Source organism: Frankliniella occidentalis, unplaced genomic scaffold (assembly GCF_000697945.3).
Source record: "Frankliniella occidentalis isolate FOCC.00 unplaced genomic scaffold, Focc_3.1 Scaffold317, whole genome shotgun sequence".
NCBI lineage: Eukaryota > Metazoa > Arthropoda > Insecta > Thysanoptera > Thripidae > Frankliniella > Frankliniella occidentalis.
This window is the reverse complement of record NW_026267442.1, coordinates 59555-76645: the sequence shown is the minus strand read 5'-3', so window position 1 is coordinate 76645 and position 17091 is coordinate 59555. Positions and strand designations below refer to the sequence as shown.

At 42.7% G+C, this 17091-nt stretch overlaps 2 protein-coding genes across 3 annotated transcripts in view; one reads left to right on the top strand and one right to left on the bottom strand.

Moving 5' to 3' along the window:
- Positions 1-7566, top strand: part of LOC113207107 (myrosinase 1) — an 11828-nt gene extending 4262 nt beyond the window's left edge. The window contains exons 5-15 of the mRNA XM_052273951.1: positions 73-194; positions 502-621; positions 2096-2217; positions 2493-2627; positions 3585-3707; positions 4166-4346; positions 5443-5679; positions 5780-5934; positions 6296-6436; positions 6904-7010; positions 7257-7566. Coding sequence (XP_052129911.1) covers positions 73-194; positions 502-621; positions 2096-2217; positions 2493-2627; positions 3585-3707; positions 4166-4346; positions 5443-5679; positions 5780-5934; positions 6296-6436; positions 6904-7010; positions 7257-7383 — 1570 coding nt within the window. The 3' untranslated portion in view covers positions 7384-7566. The remainder of the gene's footprint in view (positions 1-72; positions 195-501; positions 622-2095; positions 2218-2492; positions 2628-3584; positions 3708-4165; positions 4347-5442; positions 5680-5779; positions 5935-6295; positions 6437-6903; positions 7011-7256) is intronic.
- A 6058-nt stretch (positions 7567-13624) lies between these two features.
- The window catches only part of LOC113207100 (uncharacterized), a 23128-nt gene continuing 19661 nt past the window's right edge, over positions 13625-17091 (bottom strand). For both annotated transcript variants that reach the window (XM_026423489.2, XM_052273946.1), the window contains one exon: positions 13625-13937. In XM_026423489.2, coding sequence (XP_026279274.2) covers positions 13782-13937 — 156 coding nt within the window. In that variant the 3' untranslated portion in view covers positions 13625-13781. The remainder of the gene's footprint in view (positions 13938-17091) is intronic.

The following is a 17091-nucleotide window of genomic DNA, read 5'->3' as shown; positions in this document are numbered from 1 at the left end:
GTAACTCGTGAATCGCGAGACGTCGTCTGGAGTACATCTACCCTAGCGTTTAATGGCATATCCTCTGCACAGGTACTACGAGTGCAGCAAGACATTTTCAAAGCCTTTTCTAAGAGCCTGCCCGTCTGGCTCGACGTTTAACGTAGAGAAGCAGCGCTGCGTAACTGGGAGGGAAGAAAGTCAAAAGGGCTACGGTGAGTGAAAAAAACACGCCAAGGCCAATAAATTACTCCGGCAAAGCTGTAATGCAGAATATTGTGAGGGGGTAGAGAACAGAAATCGCTATGCTTTAACATAAGGTGACTTCCGTTTTCTTGTTCCCTGCATTCTTCTGCATTTCAGCCCTACCGCAATGCTTTATGGTCATAGTTTGTAGGGTTTTGTAATGCTGTACAAATATCTAAGAGTATCATTTTATGCTTTTGAAAGAACACACGTATGCAGTAATTTTTAGGTTAAAGATGGGCGGAGATGTTTTGAGCTGTCTTGACGTATTTACAGATGAGGATTATTACGCGCCTGACCCAAACATACCAGAGTCTGAATATGATCTTCCAGTGACACTAAAAGTCGGTTCGGCCACGTCAGCTTTTCAGGTCGAAGGAGCATGGAATGATTCAGGTACGTAATTACGGAAGAGGGCCCGTAACATAACGCACTTAAGTTTTGCGTTAGTACTGAAAGGTAACGAATGCAAAATGAAACTAAAAGTTAAATTGACGCTTACCCTAGATGAAATCCTGGCTGACGTTAGTCAAACCTCAACTGAACTTAACAAAAAGTCTAACTGAAGTGAACTGCCAATAGCCGCATTTAACTGAGGATACATCGATTTTTTCGTTTTTTTACTGACCTTATCCGATTTTATTTTAAACTTTGCTGATCTGTTTTCAGCTAAAAATATGCACCTCGCTTCTACCTTAAAGAGAACTGAATCTGGCTGATGATACCGACTGAGTTTAGCTGCGTTTGTGTGTCTTTTAGCTAGATCAGCTGAATCGGACTGAAACGCAACTGAATCCAGCGTAGCTTCTAGATATTTTGCCGCCAGTTCGTTTCAGTTTACTTCAATCCTCCCTGTCCCGACTGAATTAGACTGAATTTTATCAGTGTCTGACGGGCCGGTGAATACATTACTAATTTCAGTAGTACAGCTGTTGTTGTCAGTGTGCCGCTCACATCTGCAATAAAGTGCGAAAGGGCTGATCTTTCTGGTTGGCGGTCTTTACAAACATCAGTAAAACCACAACGTTTAATCAGACGAAAATAAGGACTGAAGAAAGCTGCAGTCTAGCTGATCCACGGTCCGCATGTCTTACAGCAAAATTCAGTTGACTATCAACATGATTCAGTCCCGGATTTTGACTGTTAATTGATCCTCTCTAGCTGATCTTACCTAAAGTGACCTTCAGCTGATCGCAGCTTAAGCCAAGGTGCACAAAAGCCACTGCTCAGTTCGATCTCGTGAAATGGCAGGAAAAAATCAGTCCTCGACTCTAGCTGATATTAACTTAATTTTAACTGAAGGTAGCTGAAAAGTAGTCGCTCCTCCGCTCCGGTAGATGACGACTAAAAATTTGTAACCTCATGTAAGAGCGGGTAAAATCGGGTAATATCAGGTCGATCAGTTAAAAGCGGGTAAAGTCAGTTCCTTCAGTCGGACCTTCAAATTTATCAGTAAACTGCAGCTAGGATTTCATCTAGGGTAGTCAAAAACTTGTTTTTTAATTTATTGTAATAGTTTATTACACCCTCAGAAATAACACTTATGTTTTTCGATGTGTTTCTAGGGGGAGGGGCCGAGGGTAGGTCCTTTTTGTGTGTTGCTCGAAGTAAAGTGGGAAAAGTTGTCCATTGAAGAGGTCCAGAACTTGAGACTTAAACTTGAATGGGTATTGACTGTTTCAGCAGAAGCACCTGATTTCTAGTTTGGCTCCTTGTTTCATCCATTTAACGTTATTACTCATGCACTACCACTTAACTCAAACAGGGCGTCACATCCAGATCATCTTAAGCGGCATGACACAATTAACATTCGATTGAGTGTGACGTTACAGTATTTGAACGTCAATGTTTATTGGTTTGTTTTCCACAGATAAGTCACTCAGCATAATGGATGTTTATTACCATTCCCGACCTTCCTTGGAGAATGGCGACATCGCAGACGACTCATTTCACAAATACATGGACGACGTAGCCGCGCTAGATGAATTACAAGCAAGTATTTTTCTTTTCGTTTAAAAGGGAGATCCACTTCAGCTTATCGCGAGTTAATGCACTTTACTACTTCAATTATTTTGTAGTTAGAGCGCAGTTGAATATTCATGATGAAGCTAGCGATTAGAGTGTACTTTTCGGTAGCTCACGGGTGGGGCGCGTACGCAAACCCACTGGCTGCTATGGGTCGTAACCCTGGCAAATGGTACAGATCTGTTCATGAGACATTACACATTGCGCGAATTCGTTTTTCATATCAGACATGTCTCTTGCAGATGGACTTCTACCGCTTCTCCTTTTCTTGGCCTCGTCTACTTCCGACTGGGGATAAGTCGGCACCGAGCATCAACGGAACTCAGTACTACAAAAACTTGATTAAAGCACTAACAGATAAAGGGATAGAGCCAGTGGTAAGTTTCTGCAGCGAGACCAATATTGCAGTCAATGACATTGACTTGGGTTTCGTTTTTAATGTGTTCACATTCGGAGTGGCAAATACCAGAAAGACAATCTGTACCTGTACCCCACTTTACCCCTTCCTTTCTGATAACGGTCTGTGGAAAATGTGTATCAAAAAAGAAGCTTCAAAAGTGGTAGACAACATGACTGGTTAGTGTACACTTGTAGAAACTATAAGCTATAGTCGGATTCAAGCTGGTGCATCTCGTTGGTAGTTGAGTACCTGGCCAGCCAAAGGTCGAGAGAAGAGAGGCGCGAGGCTGGTGGCCCCTTAGACAAAAGGAGAGGAGGATGAGCCCAAAGCGAAGCCAAATGTATCTCTTTTAATACACTATCATTGAGTGTTAACGACTCAGATTTCAGAGCCCATCCGGATTACTAATACGTAGATTTTGCGAATTGAGACAGGAGATATGCCCTGCGGTGCAGTGGTCCAGCGCGCTGGCTGCGCACCTCGGTTTGTTTGGATCGCGCATTGCTAGGCGACCCGCCGCTGGAGTGGGGGGGGGGGGGGGGGGGGGGGGGGGGGAGCACTGAAAGGGTCTATGTATTGTGCCGTCTTTAGCAGTCTACATCAATAATATGTCTATGGCATGGGTCCAGCACAATGCCTCATACCTGCCGAGCTTGCACAGCGGGGTCCGGCCTGCTAGTTTGCTAGCTCGGACTGCGCGTGGGCGCAAGCCAGGTATGAGACATTTTACAGACCTCAAAAACGCGGTATGGAACCCGCCAGGCTCTCGGTAACGTGTGACCTCTGCGACTCTCCCCCTTCAGGCTCCCTATGGTCAGGGGGGTCATGTCAGGAGTGTTGCTGCAGTTGCTGAGGAGTAGTAGCCAGCAGATTTTTTGGGTGACCTGCCTTCCAGTTTGAATCCAACTGTGTATACATCAAAATTATTTTTCAGGTGACACTTTACCACTGGGATTTGCCTGAAGTACTTCAGGTTGATGGCGGCTGGCTAAATCCGGCAATACAAGACCGGTTTGTTGAATACGCTACCTACTGCTTCGAGACTTTCGGTGACCAAGTACGTGTTTTGTTTAGCTGGTTTTACAAAAGCACATTGAACTACATACTGCTACCCCAAGGGGAATGCACGACGCATCAACAAGGGTGGCTCAGCCGAAGCAGTGCTGCCTCCCACCCCACGTCGTACCCAGCCATCCCCACCATAGCCTGCTCATGTGAACTTGACTTTTGTTATTCCCACTCTTCTCCAAATCTGCTGCCGGAAGTCTACGCTTGTCGGTTCGCAAAACGGACTACGGGGCTGGAAGGAGAATAACATTTGACGCTTTTTGCGTAGTTTTTCTGATTATAAGTCAGTGAATGAAATAAATTAAAATAGATTAAATCGCTGGAGGGTTAGGTTCGCCGATTCAACGGCGCTTCTGCGCGGGCGAGCTCGGCGGTGGTTGACCGTGTGAGTTTGGTTGCATATGTCAAGAAACTCATGCTCGCTTCTCCGCTCCCTCCTGTTTTCAGGTGAAGTCGTGGCTCATGGTTAACGAGCCCCTGACGCAGTGCCTGTATGGGTACGAGTTGGGATACTTAGGGCCAGCGGTGCAGATGCTGGGCACCGGGGGATACCAATGCAATCACAACATGGTGCTTGCACACGCTAAAGCTTATCGCGTGTACCAAGAGAGGTTCAAGTATCAGGGTGGTAAGTGAGACATGTGAGACATAACATATGTGGATGAATGTTCCACACTATTAAAACTTCTGTTTTCTGATGAGCGAGAGGAAAGGACCAGCTAAAAAGAAGGTTTTCCGGTGATACAGTCAGATTTCAAAGGCGCTTTAAGGAGTAGTTGTTTGCACCCCTAGGCAAGGATTGGCACTGGTTTTAGCTGCCCGTAGGGAGTTTGGAGGTCATTTCGCGCGAATTTCATCAAAAATTTCCCAACTTCATCCCTTTTTTGCCATCTTTGCATGCACATACTTCCGGGACCGTTTCAGCTACAGCGCCCAAGTATAATCTCATTACCCTATGGATGTGCTATCCGTATGTTATGGAGAATTTTGGGCTAACGTATTATGCATCACAAATTATCCATAATATGGATAAAATTGTCCGCATTACAATTTGATCCTTATTACAGACATGCCCTTCTCCGTAAGGTAAAGACCTTTCGTCCATACCTTACAGAAGAAAGCATGTCTGTAATATGGATCAAATTGTCGGTGGTACGGACAATTTTATCCATATTATGGATAATTTGTGATCCATAATACGTTATCACAAAATTCTCCGTAAGCGTTTTCATAAGGAAATGAGAGTGTAATTTTCTTTCAGTTAGTACTTTCCATGAAAAATATTTGAACCAAATTAATGGGGGTTACCAAAAGGGGTCTAGGATCGCAACCTCCTCTCGGGACCCGTTTTGGCGGCCCTAATCGATTTCGTTCAAACTTTCTGCTAGTACAGAACGTGCTAAATTATGATTTCGCTCAAAATCTGGGCGGTGTAGCTCAAACGGTTCTTGAGAAATGTGCATGTAAAGTTGATAATCAGGCTATAAATTTGGTGGATTTTCAATTAAATTCGCGTAAAACGACTTTCAAACTCCCTACGGCCAGCTAAAACCAATGCAAAACCTTATATAGGGGTGAAAACAACAACACTTTAAAAGCGCCATTGAAATCTGATTGTATCACCGGAAAACCTTCCCTTGTAAGCAGTGCTTAGCAGTGCTTACCATGGCTCCCGGAGTAGCTATAAAGAGAGTAAGCGTCACGTCACATATGCCATGTTGCAGGCAAGATCAGCTCGGCCATCAACATGGCTTTCGCCCAGCCGAAGACAGCGTCGAAGGCAGATGTGGACGCGGCCCAGCGCTACATGGAGTGGCAATATGCTTGGTACGCTGATCCTTTCTTCTTCGGGGACTACCCGGCCTCAATGCGGCAGACGATAGATGCACTGAGCTCTGCAGAGAACAGAAGTGACTCTCGTCTCCCGCGCTTCACGGCAGAAGAGAAGAAAATTGTCATGGGTACTTTCACTTTCTCAGATTGAAAACTGCTGGTTGGGTTAGAGAGAAGCTCAAACGCCGAGGCACATTTCCTGCATTATTTATCGTACACACATTCCAGGTGCAATGGACTATCTCGGAGTGAACAACTACGGTGCTATCGTGGCATCAGCAAGCACTGCAACAAGGTCGGGCACGCCTAACTACTCATCGGACTTGCTCGTAAACACTGAAAATGGAAAAGACTGGACCATAAGCGGGTCTCCGAGATTCCCAGTGAGTACACTAAAATAACAAAATTTCTGAAAAAATTAAATTAAAAAAACATCTCCCGCGGAATCCAAAACCGTGTCAATAGGGTACCCCGCTCCGGGCGCGCAGTGGCTGAAGAAGGCAAGAAGCACAAAAGCGAGGAATGTGGGCGCCGCCGCAACGCGCGCCCCCACTCCCCGCTACGGGCTCCCCCACTCCGTGCTTTTGTGCTTCTTGCCTCCTTCTTCAGCAGCCGCGCGCCCGGAGCGGGGTACCCTATTAGGCAGATTGCCAGACACAGGGGTTGATGGTATTCTGAAATAACCACCAACGTATATTTAGTTTAGGTCATACTGTAAATAAATTTCATTTTTTGTTGCCTTAGGTGACTCCTTGGAGTTTGGCTGGATGCGTCAAATGGGTGAAAGACCGCTACAACAACTTTCCTATGTGGGTCACTGAAAACGGGTATTGTGGAACAAAGGATGACGGACTGAATGATTCCAAACGCATTGGCTACTACAGCGTAAGTAGCAACAGGTGCTGGTAGAAGATGGTGTGAATATTTAACTGTTTATTGATTTTGACACCTCTTATACTTTCGAGCATGACTTAGAAGAAAAAAGTTATTTCCCCCTCCAGTGTTAGTTTATTCTCGAATAACTACCTGCTTCTCTTTCCAACCAGTATTTAGTTGTTGCAACCAACATTTTAATTTTGTCGTCGCGGGAACGAGGCTGTTGCTGGAAGAGCGAAACCTTACTTTGTGTCGGCATTGTCCACAGGAAGAACACGTTTTGTTTTCCCAACAACAACCTCGTTCCCTCGACCAAAACGTTTCTCTCTCGAACAAGAACCAGTTAGTTATCCGGATATCAACAGAACACTTCGTTAGCAGAACTTACTCTGTTGCCGTGCAGTAGAGAGGGCCCTGGCGTGTGCAGTAAACGTGCAAAGGTGCTCACCCAAATGTCACTGGATGTTCTATTTCAGGGTTATATGCGGGGTCTAATGCGAGCTATTAACAAGGACGGAGCAAATATCATCGGGTACACTGCTTGGAGTCTCCTAGATAACCTTGAGTGGAACGACGGATTCAGGTATGTAAAGCCAGTTCCGGTGTGAGGAAACAAACCACGTGCTCCCCTTCCATTTTTAAACCATTTCCTTGCAATATTTGGCACCATCATGGCTACCACTTCGTTTCTAATATAAATGTTACACTATCTCTAAACCCCACCCTCAGTACCTGACTATCACCGGCAAAAAGCTCAAATACGGTCACGTGATCTTTCATTCTATTAAAATTTAAAAGCATCGATTTTAACGAATTTTTTCCTCCGCAGCTTGAAGTTCGGCCTCGTCCATGTCGACTTCGAGGACCCTGAACGTCCACGGACAATTAAAGACTCTGGCCGCTTTATCAAGCAGATTATTACAAACCGTAACGTCCCATACGTCAAAGTGACTTAATACGTCATTGGATAATATTTGTACATATAACAATCAATAACGATCTCATCTGAATGCTAAACAGTGCAACGAGTGGATTGACTCTTTGCCAGCTGTGATATTTCGACAGATTCGCCTTTATGTGATAAGGTTTATGACAGCTTCGTAAAAAGCAATGTTAATAAACAGAAGTTTCACGAATAAGACCATTGTATATGACTAGCTATATGTAAACCAGACCACGCCTCGCGTAACAGGTTTCGCGATATCTCACGAACCACTGTTACGCTGGGACGCGCCTGGCGCAGCTAGGCCTGACTCCCTGACCCGCTAACACCCGAGACAAGTAAACAGGAGTGTACAGTATACGGAAATAGTGCCTTTCGGCCCCCAAATTTGCCATGCTAACATCATTTGTGGGGGACGTATTAGTCTAAAATAAGGTAAATGAAACTGCTGATATTCGATTAAGATATTCATTAAAAGTTCAGACTTTGACATATTGTTATGGAAAAGTCAAGGTTTTAGTGATACTGAACCTACAGAAAACTGAACCTCAAACAGAGGTAACCAATCAGGATTTTGATGATGAAGAAGACCAAGGCTTTGGCCTTTTTGACTGAAAAGGACAAGGATCCAGCTAAACTTCCTAGGGTTCTAGTCATCAACTTCAGATCAATCAGAAATAAAATTAATCTATTTAAAGAAATTAGTGCTAAGGAAGACCCCCAAATAATAATTATAACAGAACACTGGCTAAATGACAAAGAAATCAACCTCATCAACTTTCCTAACTTCAAGAAGATATCCTACCACTGTAGATCTGTGCAAAGAGGTGGGGGAGTTCTAATTCTTGTAGAAATCAATCAAATAAAATTGTTTGAAGAATTATCAGAAATTAAGGAAATTAATAACCTTTCAGAAGATCTAGTATGTGAAATGACAGCAATCAAGATCAAAATCAAATCGCAACATCTGTTCCTAATAGCAATGTACAGATCTCCATCTGCATCAACGGCCGCTAACTGGGACTCATTTACTAAAAAACTGTATGAAGCTATTCTACTGTCAGACCCATTTCATAATGAGATTTTCATCATGGGAGACTTCAACATCAACATACTTGACAGATCAAACAGAACCAGAGAATTCCTAGACTTACTAGAATCAGCAAGTATAGCTCCTTTGTTTAATCAAGCTACAAGGAAAAATCTCATCTCTGGCAACGATTCTACAATTGATAATATTTTCACAAACTGTAAACGTTTGCTTAATCCCAAAATTCTTACTAATTATAAACTACTAGATCATAATATCTTATCTGTCCAAATCAATTGTGAACTCAAGAAACAATCTGTTAGATATAAATTAAGTAGGAAAATCAATGATCAAACAATGTTTCAACTTGTAAATGTACTGTCCACTGAGAACTGGTCTGAGTTACTAAACACTCAAGATCCAAATGAGGCATACAATAGTTTCATTAACACATTTATGTATTACTATAACTTAATCTGTCCTGTAACTAGATCTAGAATTAACTACAAACCTAAAAAAGAAGTTACTTACTCAGTGGACATCAACTATTATCAAAATATTATCTGCTTTCTTGAAATGAAACTTAATGATTCAAATGATAAAAATGAGACCTTAAAGCTAATCAAACTTTATCGTTCTAAACTAAAACTGGCATATGATATGGAAAGAAAAAAACTTAATGAAGCAAAGATTCTAAACTCTGGTAATATCAGTAAAACTACCTGGAATATTATAAACTCAAATAAATCAGAGCAAGCGGGCTCTGATAGCATCTCACTTGAAGTACAGGGGAAACCCTGCACTAATAACAAGGAGATAGCAAATGCTTTCAATACATTCTTCTTAAATATTCCATCAAAAATTGCTCAAAAACTCAATAGGGAAAATTTTGACTTAAACAATGTACAAAAAGTCAACAATTCTATTTATATGTACGACTGCACCCCCCTAGAAATAGAGGAGGAATGCATAAAACTCAATAACAAAAAATCTACAGGAATAGATGGAATTTCAAACCATGTTGTAAAAAATGTTAGAAAACTAATATCTGGTCCTTTATCATATGTAATTAACCTATCTATGCAAACAGGTGTCTTTCCTGAACAATTAAAAAAGACCCTAATTAAACCCCTGTATAAAAAGGGTAACAAGCTCAATACTGAAAACTATAGGCCCATTGCATTAATATCCCCTTTTTCAAAAGTATCCGAAAGGATCTATGTAAAAAGAATTATGGGTTTTCTAACAAAAAATAAGGTTATAGATAAAAACCAGTTTGGCTACCAGAAAGGAAAGTCTTGCTCAGATGCAATACTGTATCTAAATGATTATATTATACAATGTAAACAACAAAAACTTCTGGCAATTGCACTGTTCTTAGATCTTAGCAAGGCTTTCGACTGTGTAGACCATAAAATTCTCTTATCCATATTGGAAACATATGGAATAAGAGGTATTGCTCTTGAGCTTGTAGCATCTTATCTCGCAAACCGAGAACAATATGTGGGCATAGACTCGTATAACAAAAATACTGAATTTTCTGAAAAAGGACTGATAAAAGTAGGAGTGCCCCAAGGCAGTGTCTTCGGACCCTATCTTTTCATTATCTATACCAATTGTATCAGATTCATTATTAAGAAAATTCTTTCAGACTTTGTTTTATATGTAGATGATACTACCATCATAATCCCAGGTAATACTATAGATGAAATTGAAAGGAAAGCTACTGAAATTCTGTTTAGAGTAGAGCAATTCTTTGCCTCTCTAGGTCTGGCACTAAACTTGAACAAAACCATATGCATGCTCTTTAATTCTCAAAAAGACAATAGCGTTAACATCTGTGTCAATAATGTCCCAATTCAACAAGTATATGTCACTAAATTTCTAGGTATAAATATCTCATGGGACTTAAAATGGAATGACCATATCCTAGAGATCTGCAAAAATGTCAGAAAAGGAATCTTTATCTTAAAACAATCGCTTCAAAATCTCAACAAAAAATCAAATCTGCTGGTATACCATTCATTTGTTCAATCTTATCTCTCTTTCGGAATCATAATTTGGGGATCTGATACCAAACATAAAAACATCTTGGAAAAGTTATTCAAACTTCAAAAAAGAGCTGTCAGAATGCTGAACGGAATAAGAGACTCCTCGGCATCCTGCAGAGATCTTTTCAAAAATGATAAAATTCTAACATTAACTTCCCTTTACATCTTTTTTGCCTCAGTATTTGTCAGGGAAAAACTAACATCAGAAATCTCTAAACATCCCCATAATACCAGATCTAGGAACTTAGTTAACAGAAATAATAGTCTCAATAATAACACTAAATTTAAACTTATCACCATATATAACAAACTTCCAACATTCATTCTTGAAGCCAAAACCCCCCCAATGTTTAAAAATAGATTAAAATCTTTCTTGATTGAAGGAGTTTTCTACTCTATGGAAGAGTTCTTAAGCTGGAAATCTGAATCATAGGCTGTGGCTTTTTGTAACTCTTGTTTTATTTTATTGTATTGTATCTTATGACTGTATTTTCTTATTGTGATATATGTGTACTATGTATAACTCAACTGAGAAAACGTGAAATATAATAATAATAATAATAATAATAATAGTGGATAATCTAGGGCACCTAAGGCACCAAAGGATGGTGTAGTTTGACGCCAAATGTGTTTAGAGTACTATCCCTTTACAATATTTCGATATGAAGCCTTTTCTACGATTTAATACACTATTTGGCCATTTTCACCTTATTTTCGCCAAGAATTCACTGATATACAAAGTGTGCAACTGACACACACTTTAAAGTGTTTAACACCGTGTGGCGTACTTCTGTGTGTGCAACACGAGTTTTGAATAGTTGGAAGTGTTCAACAGGTGTGTTGCACACTTTTAAGTGTTCAACTTAGCGTTGAGCTTTAGTGCTCGACGGTCAGGTTGAACATTTAAAAGTGTGCAACACACCTGTTAAACACTTCCTACTATTCAAAACTCGTGTTCCACACATAGAAGTGTGCCACAAGGTGTTAAACACTTTAAAGTGTGTGTCAGTTGCACACTTTATATATCATTTAAATGATCTCTGGTACCTAAACGGTACACGATCACGATACTGTAGAGCAAAACGAACGTAATTTTTGTCCGAAGAGTTAGTTCTACTTTTACAAGTTACCCTGTACAAAACCATAAAAAAAATCGGTCAAAAATCCCTTTTGCGACCTGTGACTTTTGATTTTATAAAAAGTCAATTTTTGAGCGAGAATGTTCATTTTCAAACCCGATCTGTCTCTCTCTGATACAAAACGACCTTAAAATTCAGACAGACAGACAAACAGAATTTCAGTCAGTGGAGTAAGGGGCTTCGCTAATCGATCAGCCGATAACTTAACTTTCGTCTGAAATGAAGCCTTGCGTTTGAATAAAATGTTTTTAGTACAACCCCTCCCCCCCTTTTTTCGAAGCCTTCGAAGCCTCCTCGTCAACCTTCAACTGGCGTTTACAAACTGAGCGACCACCGGCGTCAAAGAAATCATACTGCTTGTTTCTTCATGCAGGTGCACGATTACTCAAGAACTAATTGTGCTAATGATCCGAAATACGCAGGGTCACTTAGTACTAGACCAACAACACATATCAATCTGACGACGCTAACGGCCTCCAACAAACCCGGTTACCTCTTCTCGCGTTCAGGTTTTTGTCAACATGGCCCCGAACACTTCAACATTTTAATTTAGCTGCATTTCGGACTGCTTTAGCATAGTAATGCGGTACAAGTACGTACAGTACCAGAGCTAAGGCGAGTGTACAAGGCAAGGCAGGCAACACCGGCACCCGGCACCCACATTGGATGGTCACTCGCAGCCTCCTCGGGGTCCCTCTGCTGGACGGCCAAGAGAGGCAGTGGAGATGGCTGGACTTACTCTCAGACCTGTACTGATTTATTTATTAGAAGCTTGAAAATGTTTTCATGCAGCAGGATTAATGAATAATTTGTTACTTATTCTGAATATCTTTGTTATTAGTAGCTTATAACGGTTTTTATGCAGCAGGATTACTGAATAATTTGTTACTTATTCTGTATATCGTTGTAGATAGCTCACTGATAAAAAAAATGTTAGAGTAATTCAAAAAGAAATTATTTCGTATTACTGATGAAAGTAGTTGTCAGTAGCTTATAAAGGTTTTTAAGCAGAAGGAATACTGACAAAAGTTGGGGAGAAAAAATCAGTAACAGGATGAGCCCAGTGAGAAATGAGATATCATTTCGATGTCATTTCGATGTTCCCAGCGCCGAAAACCATCGCTCTTTAAAAGAAACCACCCCAGTCCGAAATGAATGTTTAAGCGATATTGAAACGACCTTGTTATGATGTCGTCAGACAGTCCACTCCTCGCGAAATAGCGGAGTCGTCCGTGAAGTCCTCGTGAGTTCGCAGATTGTCCCACGGGGTCCTTGCGGTTTTGCGGGGGTAGTTCTGCTTACCATCGCGGCTCGCCGGTTGGGCCGCGGTGTCCTCGCGGTCCTGCGGGAGTGACTCGCATGGTCGGGGGGTTGACACGAGAGTTCACGGGGGTGATTCGCGAGGTCGCGGGGCGGTGAGTCGCGAGATTGAGAATTATTCGCGAAGTCCCTAGCGTCAAGGTAGGGCACGGTTGTGGTCCTCGCGGAACCTTCCTGTCCGTCGCGGGGCCACCGCGGGGCACTTGCGGGCATGTTTTTGTTACTCCTGCTCCTGGGAGCAGAACTGGACGATTTGTATTGGGCTCAATAAACGGCAGTGGTAGATTGTTCCGTTATCATTTCGATATCGTTTCGACATCAACTTCTAAATCCAGCCTCTGCTCATAAATGGCGCGGTATTGATGTGCATGGCATGTGATGCGCATCCGTCCTCAGGCGGACGATTCCGTACGCGGCCGTGTCGCCTCAATGGTTCGCTCGTCGGCCGGCGTGACCACATGGTCCTCAAGAGTACCTATTAGCTGTTGTCTGAGTGGAAATTTGCTAAGGCCTGGAAACTACAGTGTTGACAAAAAAATTCAGGTCCTGATCTATACCTATATCGGAAGTTCCTCCTCGTCCACGAAGAAAAAGCAAAAAGTCGCTCTGGATTTTGACCCGAGCAGACCACATCTATACCCTTTTCTACCCTTTATAAAGCGAATCCTACGAAATACCACATGGCGCAGTCGAAAGTGAGATAAAAACATCAAGTAAATCATCAAATTTTATTTAGATTTTATCTGTCTCATTTCAACAATCATTTAGCCTACCAGCCATGTTTATTTGCTACCAGATTCCGTTGACCAGTTGTCTCGAAACTTTTAAACTAGCGCCGTGGCTGGCAATGTAAAGGTTTGCCAGGATGCCTTCATGGCTTTGGAATGATTTTTCCGATAAATCCGACGCAAGATATCCAGTCACTGGCCGGTGGTCCTGAAGAGAACTCAGCGCGATACGTACCGTAGGGCATCACAGGGAAATTTACGTACCTCCAGGTCATGTTGACGACGATATTATGCGTTCCCTGGAAGACAAAAGAAAACATGCTCACTGGTAGTGACTAGTGCATATACTGTTCCCGTCACCCAGACCTTATTCGAATAACTTTTGGTAAGCTAAGTTGTGGCTTGGTAGGTAGGTCCGCTCTCCCACTTCTTAAACGAACCCGTTAGGGTGGTTTTTACCAGACCGTGGGGCAGGAGGGTGTCGGGGCAGGATTGTTCAGAACCATTGCATTTTCGAGCCGCGTGCCCCTAAACGACGACGTTTTAACTAGTTTTAACACTGCAGCCGCAGAGGAGAACAAGCAGGCCTGGCCTACCGCCAAACTGATTTGCCAGCTCCGCTTCGCTGCGCCAGCAACTCCGTTCAGCAGGGACCGGGCGTGCTTGGCCTGCCGGCGGCGATGGTCTGGCCTGCCGCCCGACCATTTCAATCACTCGATATAATAAAGAACATAATGAAAGAATGTAGCCGGCCGCACGTCACACTGTGTGAGGTAATTGTAAAGATCCGGGTAGTCGGGCCGAGAGCGAGGACGGGATCTCTATTGGGAGTGAGTCAGGGAGTAACAGGGGGAGCAGCACGTGTATTCCAGGCAAGGGTTAACGCAGGAGTGAGCACGTGAGCGATCAACAAGGGGCGGTCGTCAAGAGGAAAACAGGGACAGTGGCGGGGACCGCGACAGTGGGTACGGAGAGTATCGGCGCGGCCGAGGGGTAGCCACAATTCCCTACAGTATCCACTCACCGGCTCAGCTACGGACAATTTGGCTATGCCTCGGTTAGTACCCACGTTATAATTTTATTTACACTACGCTCTGCAGGCAACTCCATTCGGCGGGGGCCGGGTCTAACTTGGCCTGCCGGCGGCATTTGGTCACTGTAAGTCACTTTGAATGTATGAGTAAACTAAGGCTTCCGGCGAAGGGGCCTGCGGCCTAGAGATTTGCTCCTTAGACATGAGAAAAGAATGTAACAGGGCAACACCGTGACTACACCCCACCCTTCTGCTTTGCTAAAGAACCAAAAAATAAAAAAATAAAATAAAAAATGAGCAAGTGCAGTTTTTAGCTTGTATTGTCAAACAGCCGTTTGCCTTTGTTTTAACTATATCCACCTCCATCTTCAAAACGGTTAAAGATACGGCGAATCCAACGCCAATCCCCGATTCAGGATGTGCTGTTTTTTAGTGTGTGTGCGTGTGTGTTTTTTGTTGTTTTTTTTTTGGGGGGGGGGGGTACTTTATGACTTTTTACGATTGGGCGCCTCCTTGTACGTCTTTATGTGCAACGTGGTCATTTTTATAGTATTTTCGTTGAATAAAACACTTTACACTGTAAAAGCCAAAGGGTACAATTTTCTTGACATCTGACAGAGGTGCTCATGTCAAAAAATCAAAATTTTCAGTAGAGACATTTTTATGTTTCATGAAGTAAATGTTGTTCATATTCTGGAAGTAAAACTGTATAGTGGATGCCTAATTTTTGCTTTAGTTACCACATTTTTTATTTTTTTTTAGACCCAACAGATAAGAAATAACATGACTTGCGCTTGTTTGCACCAACAATTTATCTGACACAATAAGCGCAAGTCTTGACATGCGCACCTTTGCACCGAATTCCCTGAGACATGCGCACCTTTTGTCAGATGACAAAGGACATGTGCTCTTATGTCAGATTCCTTTGACATGCGCATGTTTGCCAGATATCTCTTTCAGGTGACCTGCGCTCATATATCAGATGCTAACGGCCAACATGATCACATTCTTGCTATGTATCCGAGACGTTTACAGAATAAGTGTGGGTTCAGAGTTCACGAAACGCAAGCGTTATTATCACGCCAGGCGTGATTTTCACGCTTCGTAAGCTTCACGCAGCCAATCAGGGATCGACGCCGGGCGTGAAAATCTCGCTTTGCGTGAGAATCACGCTCGCTTTTAGGGAACTCTGAATCCACCTTAAGTTGTAGCATAATTTTATACTCCCTGGAGACATACCCTTAAGTTGATATTTATTTGTTAGTATATTATAATTTGTCAACATTCTGTTTACAAAATATCATATCTGACAAATTCAGTGAAAAGAATAGAACTCACCATTGTGCACCCTGTCTAATAATCATTGATGCACCATTTCTTCAAGACACCAAGGTGTAGCATTGGAGAAAAGGTAACCTCCCCACAAACCGATTAGGTACATTGTTAACATCATTATTCTGGGGCCACAGAAAACAACCATAACAATGTTCCACTCTCGGTTCGGTACACTGTAGAATACGGGTTTTACTAATTTCACTAATTTCTTGAGATTCTAAATTTCTCAAATCAAAATAAAACATTCAACAAAGAACAGTTCTTTTGTAAACAGAGTGAACAGAGTAGTAAACTACGAGTAGTACACATTTGAATGTTAATTTATTAAGCAAAGGGTTGATGGCAAACATTAAAAATGGTTTAAGGAATCTGTTATGTGTGCGCATGTCCGACGTAGGTCACAAGCGCGAAAAAGCACAGGCGCAACGGGTCACAAGCGCGACGGTTCACAAGCGCGACAGCTCGCAGGCGCGACAGGCCACAAGCGCGATAGGTCGCAGGCGCGACAGGCCACAAGCGCGACAGGTCTCAGGCGCGACGGGCCACAAGCGCGACGGCGCAATCCGAGTGTTAGGCGGAACCGACTATGGACTGGACCTCGAGCGAGAGCGAGTCATCGATGCCACCGTGTATGAGAAATGAACCGCCTCGTCGAGGGCAGTCTCTCCGACTCCTGTATTTATTCTATGTTTCGCCCTTTATCATTACCCTTTATTCCTATGATTTGTGTTATAACTATAAAGAAACTATCATGATGTTTGCTGCTGGTTTCAGTGGGGACCGTAATACTTTCGTGGTGAGTTGTCGAGTTTCGTCATCGTCTAACGTGAAACCCAGTTGCGGATTCTTGTTAGAAACCTCTGCAACATTTACTGACGCGTTGCAAACGATTCGGTGATCAGTGGCAATGTTGAAAGGAGCGGAGATTAACATTTCTCCTTGCTTTGATGTAAATGTGTGCGGCACTGCGCCGAACGAGCTAACCCCAGCGAAGTAAGTGCTACTATCGGGCACTATTCGCTGCTGTGTCGTGTTTACCATCTACTTGTTGTGATTTGTATCGGCTGGTGTGTGTATTCGTATTT